This window comes from Penicillium chrysogenum, assembly GCF_028827035.1.
Source record: "Penicillium chrysogenum strain IBT 35668 chromosome Unknown utg000001l_segment0_segment0, whole genome shotgun sequence".
Taxonomy (NCBI): domain Eukaryota; kingdom Fungi; phylum Ascomycota; class Eurotiomycetes; order Eurotiales; family Aspergillaceae; genus Penicillium; species Penicillium chrysogenum.
In genome coordinates, this window is record NW_026622749.1 from 4,368,356 (window position 1) to 4,374,355 (window position 6,000).

Here is a 6,000-nt window from a genome sequence, read left to right on the forward strand (position 1 = left end):
GTATTGTAGGTCCGGGGGCTGGTTGTGTCCTTTGGTCGGGCTGGGGATGCGGAAAGTTTGGAGGGGTATAAGTGGGAGAAGACGCTGGTAATATAGATTTTAGTACTGCACGTACACAACGCAGGGGAGGAAGACAGTCCAAAAATTCAGTCGGGTCATTTGAGAGACAATCTTGGAAGGGCTGAGGTGGAAAAAAGAATTAGAATGACGTCTGGGCGGGGCATCTCGGGAGTGGAATATGTGGGGCCGGAAGCCACATTTCCGTGGATCCGATCTACATTATACAGCCACGTCTATTTCGACAACGTTACTCCGTACATATCTAAAAAATTGAATAAGGGACTCCTATCATCCTACTTTGCAAATACAAGTAACTCGATATTAATTGCAGAATTGATGGTACCGGTAGATGTCTATTACTTGGGAATCTTCCCAGACTCAAACCCCACTGGCGTGGCCTGTGCATGACCCTCGGCCGCGGCGGCGTCAACGTTGGCTTTCACGGAAGGGTCAGCATTAGCTTCAACAACAGGCTTGATAATGGCTTCGACAGCAGGCTTACCATTACCTTGGACTGCGGGATCCATGTTGTCTTGCACAGTTCCTTCATCTAGTCTCCGTACTCTTTCTATTCGATCACATAGCTTCTGTAGGGGTGTAGAGTTAGAAATCAATGAGAAGGCGTGGGAGAAAGTTTATCCCTGTTCAATCAACAAATAATGAATAAAATCAAAGAAGAAACATTTATTAAACGCCAGTTCAGCGTGTTTCCTCAGAGCTTCAGCTCAAACAGGAAGAGACAAGCAAGCGGTCCCAAAAGGCTTCAGTGCCATATCTGATCTATTTGGGATCCGATCTGGTGAGACATGTGATAATCCTCTCTTTTCTAGACTCTATCATGAGAAAGAAGGGAAAATGAGAGAAATGAAAGGAAAGCAAAGGGGCGATGAAGTAGGGGGTTGACAAATTGAAAACAAGTAAAAATAATATGATATAACATGCAGGAGCTAAAAAAGATAAAGGTATTGGAAACCACCCTTAGGTTTGAGCAATCCGGGGATCGGACCAGGTACCGCGGAAACCCATGAATCTCCCTACACGACTCGATCCTTCGAACTCCGCAGGGGCTAGCGAATAGCAATAACCACTGGGCTACAAGGGGTTCTTCCATGCAAATCCTTATCTTGAAGTTAAACTTAACACCCATCTCCTACTCCTACTAACTTCACTTGACACACACATCACCATCGGTTCTAGTTCGTATCTGACTTACTTCATATGTGGTTGCTGATTAAATCCATAGCCTTCCTTTGTCATATATACCTTGATATATCTAAGAAGTTCAGTTCCTGCTCTGGCCTACTAGTAAAGCTCTCGTTGCTTCTAATTATTAACACTAAATAACTTCAACCTGTGTATTCAAATAAGTTCTCTGCGCTACCGCCCTTTCTGGTTCTGGCGTATATATGTAGTATGATGTAGGGAGGGTACGGCTGAGTCGAAGTAGTGCAAATTCCACTTGGGCTTGGCGGGGAATGCATCATACGACGCAAATTGAAATCGACTTCCAATTGACTTTATATCTGATCTATTTCGTATCTGCTTTCAAACTTACAATGTCCATTAAAATACAAATGACAACGAAGTAAGGTTAAAGTACAAGTGAGAATGAACCAAGGTATGTAATCCTAAAATAACATCAGGTCTAAGAAGCTAAAACGAGGAAAACTATCCCTATCACTACTCAGCCCTCTTTATAGGGGATAACTACAGGGGCACCCCCCTAGATAATTATCTATTCTATCTAGGTAGTCTGCAAATGAAAAGTTTGTCATATTAATTTTACAAAGCTGTGAGAGGGACGTCTAGAGACATACAGGAAGAGGGGGAAGAAGAGGGCATTAAAAGCGCGGGAACTTGGGTCTGAGGTTGTCTCCACCGGTTCATCCTGGGATGACTTGATCGTCAGGCAAGATTAGTTGGGCTCCATCCTATTCTGTGTCCGTCTCGCCAGTCTGTCTGCCTCGGAATTTCCTGGGATTCCCCTATGGCCGGGGCTCAGATGAAGTTCGACGTGTACCCCAAGGTCATCAAGCGCTTTTGAGCGCCGACTGATCACTTCCAACTGACTCGAAATATCTCCGTTAGGGGGATAAGGCACATCCCCACTAATACGCTTAAGGGCGAAGATATCATCAGTGAAGATGAATACCTCCTTAGTCTTGATAAGCAGGGATGATCGGGTCTGTAGCAAGTGGTTTTGAAAGAACTCCTTGTCCCGAGGGAGACTCTGGTCGACCATTGCGCGGGGCTTGTCGATATCCTGGACGGCCAATTCTAGGGCGCATGCGATTCCGAATAACTCAAGAACCGCGGTGCTATCGATCTTTGAGGGGTACGGTATGCCCTTTCCCTCCCACTCGGGAAATGCGAAGCTCTTTGTCCAGACGATCCCGCCTGCACCATAGAACGACCGTATCGAAGCGTCTGAGAAGTAGACCAGTCGCTTGCATACATTGGCTGGGATGGGAAGCTGCAGAATATTCTTGGCAATGTCGATGGCCACATAGCCCTCCAGTAAAGAGACGAATCCAGTAAACTCCTGACCAAGCTCCCAGGAGAAACGTTTAACTTCATCTTTGGTCGCCTTTGATGGTCTGGGAATCTCCACTAGTGAATCTGCGGAGGACTGCTTCTTTTTCAGGCTGCCAGGTTCAGGAGACGTGTTGCTTGAACGAGTTGGCCGTTTGCTTGGGCCGCACAATTCCTTCGGGCTGGTGACAGACTGGTTCGATCCAATAGGCGGTTTGGTAGGGGATTGATTTCTTCAACCTGGAGATGGAGTTACCCAGGTCGGTGACTGACTCTGTCAAAGCCGAGATTGCTGTATTCAGATCGGTAGGTGGCTCGCTTGGACCGGGGGTTGGTTCGTTCGGGCTTACGGGAGACTCATTCAGGCTGGATGATGCTTTCTTCAGGACGATAGCGGATTCGTCAGGGAGTTTGGCGCTTGACCCGGAACCTGCATAGTGCCCCATGGGGCAACGGGAATTCGATCAAAACAGCACGAAGTAGCTGACTCAGGCCCTGTGGTTATTTGGGGTGCGTCGTGTCTTCCCTGGCCAAGCGCAGGTGGGCAGCTGGCAGAGCGGACAAGTTTCCTGGCATGCCCCGGTTGTTGCATTTTGCCTCGTTTGTGACCTTGTCCTGATATTCAAGACTCGGATGGGAGCTAATATTGAATGGGGTTGATAGTGACGTTGAGGGAGGCGTAGGGAAAGGAACCGATGATTCAGGTGGAGCTACAAAGGAGAGGGTACAGAGGAGAAGGAAGAAGGGAAAAAAGAGAAGAGAAGGAAAATCAAACCAGGGGCATCAATTCGACACCTGCTGCTTGTGACCTAGATGATTGTTATCGCCAGGGTGTTATGGTTGATTAGGGCAAGACAAGGGTCCCACCACGAAGGCCGAGCTTTTGCAAAAGATTGAAGAAAGCCTCCGCGCTATGTAGGAAACGAAATCACGAGTTACACAAGCATAACATGATATTGTCGGAGCTGTACAGCTATTATGTACAAGAGCACTACTGCTTAATGTTGAGGTCAGAAACAAGATAGGATGATAATATCCGGCAGAAATCTCAGTACGAGACACCGCCCACCCTACAGATGAAATTTGAAGCTATTCACGTCGCCGAAAAAGGCAATTCTCCCGCTCCGTAGAGATAGCAGGGAGACGTGTTGTAAGCTTCGGGTTTTTTGATGTAGGAGGGGTGCAGGACTACCTCCTGTGTAATAAAATTACACGCTTGTGTAGTAAGATACACACTGCGCCTTCTTTGAAGAAGACGCACAAGCCGAGGATATTGACCGATTGTGAGATCAGATCAATAACGAGTCCCCCGGGCTCATAACCTGATAGAATCTACTGGCTGGCAGAGATCATGAAAGGCTGGACAATATGATAATATTGTACAGAGAGCTATGTGATACAGATGGAAAGGAAGTAGAGCAGACTACATACATGGGAGACGTCACGTGACATAGGGAGATCTCAACACTTAACCTGGACTGGAACAGGCTGTGTCGGCATGCTTGTAGCTGATTTAGCAGTGGGCCAGGAGCTTGCCGTTGCTGCAAAAAGCTCGTACATTGTGTTTTTCACCAGTTTATCACCAGCTTCGTTGCCGGGGACCCCAGAATGCCCCGGACTCAAGTGGAGCTCGACATGCAGTGCCTTTGAGTGCTGACTAATCTTTTCCAACAGCCCTAGAGGTTGACGACATCGCTCGTAGGAGCGTAAGCCTGGTCTCCACTAATGCGCTTCAGACATATCGTGGGCAGCCTCGTTTCCCGGAATATCGGCGTGATCTGGACTCCAATGGAGCTCCAGGTGCACATCGTTCTGTGCTAGCAGCTGCGACAGGTCGCAGATTGCCTTCAGGAGGGGGCCATAGGGTCCCCCCACCGGGTTGGCAAGTGCGCTGTCCAGCCGCTGCAGCGCGTAGCGGTCGTCGGTGAACAGTATTACCTCCCTCTTCATGATGTGGGCACGCGACATAATTCGCGTATTTCCTGGCAAAAAATGGCTTGACCCGGGGGAGTTTTTGCTAGAAACAGCAAATGCAGGATGGCCAATATAGTCGAGCGCAAATTTCATTGCGCAGGCAATGGCATACAGCTCCACAACGCCTGAATTATTGGTATTGGAAGGATACCCAACGCCCAACCCATCCCATTCGGGTAGAGACGTTGGGGACTTCCAAACTATCCCCGCAGCTGCAGAGGTGTCACGAATGCATGCATCACTGTAGAGAACTAGCCTGCGAGTAACCTGTTGAGGCACAGGGAGTTCATGAATGCAGCGAGCGACCTCATCGGCCTCCATGGGGATGGCCACGATGATAGCACCAGAGAACTTGTATCCAAGTTCCACACAGGTTTTTCCAATTATCCTTTGCTTCCTTGCTCGGCGTCCCAGACCAGGTGGGCTCGACTGGGTTCGCTTGCGCTTTAGACTCGCTATGGGTTGTAGTTGATGTGGCTGCTTGGACTGTGGCTGCTTGGACTGTGGCTGCTTGGACCGTGGTTGCTTGGACCGGGATTGCCTGTGTCCTAAACTCGCCGTAGCTTGTTGATCTTGCGGCTGGTTGAACTGTGGCTCCGGTGATGGGTCTTTAGATCGGACCTGTCGATCCGGGCCTCGTCTACCTGTGGGCTGCTGGGGGTTTGCTTGAAACCGGGCGCGCTGGTGGCTCGCTGGGGATTGGGGTATTTCCCCCTCCTCCAGGGATGATGATCTTGACCGAGAGGGAACAAGCTCTGCAAGAGGCGGACTTTTATGTTCGGGGTGGGCAGCTGATTTGGAGACAGAGCGGACTGGTGGCTTGTCGACAGAGGCAGGGGCCTCGACGACAGGTTCAACCGGTGACTTGACGAGAGAGGTAGGAGTCTCGACGATAGGTTCAACTGGTGACTTAACGAGAGAGGCAGGTGTCTCAACAACAGGTTCAACTGATGCCTCGTCAACAGAGGCAGGAGCCTCGGCCACAGGTTCAACTGGTGACATAGCGAGAGAGACAGGAGTTTCGACGACAGGTTCAACTGGCGACTCTTCGACAGAGGCAGGAGCCTCGACGACAGGTGCCTCGACGACAGGTTCAACTGGTGACATGATAGAGGCGGGGGTCTCGACGACAGGTTCAACTGGTGACATGATAGAGGCAGGGGTCTCAACGACAGGTTCAACTGGTGACATGATAGAGGCAGGTGTCTCAACGACAGGCTCAACTCGCGACTCATCGACAGAGGCAGGAGTCTCGACGACAGGCTCAACTGATGACTCGTCAACAGAGGTAGGAGCCTCGGCCACAGGTTCAACTGGAGACATAGCGAGAGAGACAGGAGTTTCGACGGCAGGTTCAACTGGCGACTCTTCGACAGAGGCAGGAGCCTCGACGACAGGTTCAACAGTTAGATCAGTGGTACTTGATTCTGCCAT

General features: G+C 49.7%; 2 protein-coding genes across 2 annotated transcripts; both read right to left on the reverse strand.

The window, feature by feature from the left end:
- Window positions 1-1,975: 1,975 nt before the first annotated feature.
- Window positions 1,976-3,038, reverse strand: N7489_001745 (uncharacterized protein; the record flags this gene model as incomplete). Its single annotated transcript, XM_056707500.1, has 2 exons — window positions 1,976-2,774; window positions 2,833-3,038. 2 exons carry the CDS (start codon window positions 3,036-3,038, stop codon window positions 1,976-1,978), a joined length of 1,005 nt encoding a protein of 334 aa, XP_056571802.1.
- A 1,276-nt stretch (window positions 3,039-4,314) lies between these two features.
- N7489_001746 (uncharacterized protein) lies at window positions 4,315-6,000 on the reverse strand (the record flags this gene model as incomplete). The annotated part of the gene is made up of 1 exon (XM_056707501.1): window positions 4,315-6,000. One exon carries the CDS (start codon window positions 5,998-6,000, stop codon window positions 4,315-4,317), a length of 1,686 nt encoding a protein of 561 aa, XP_056571803.1.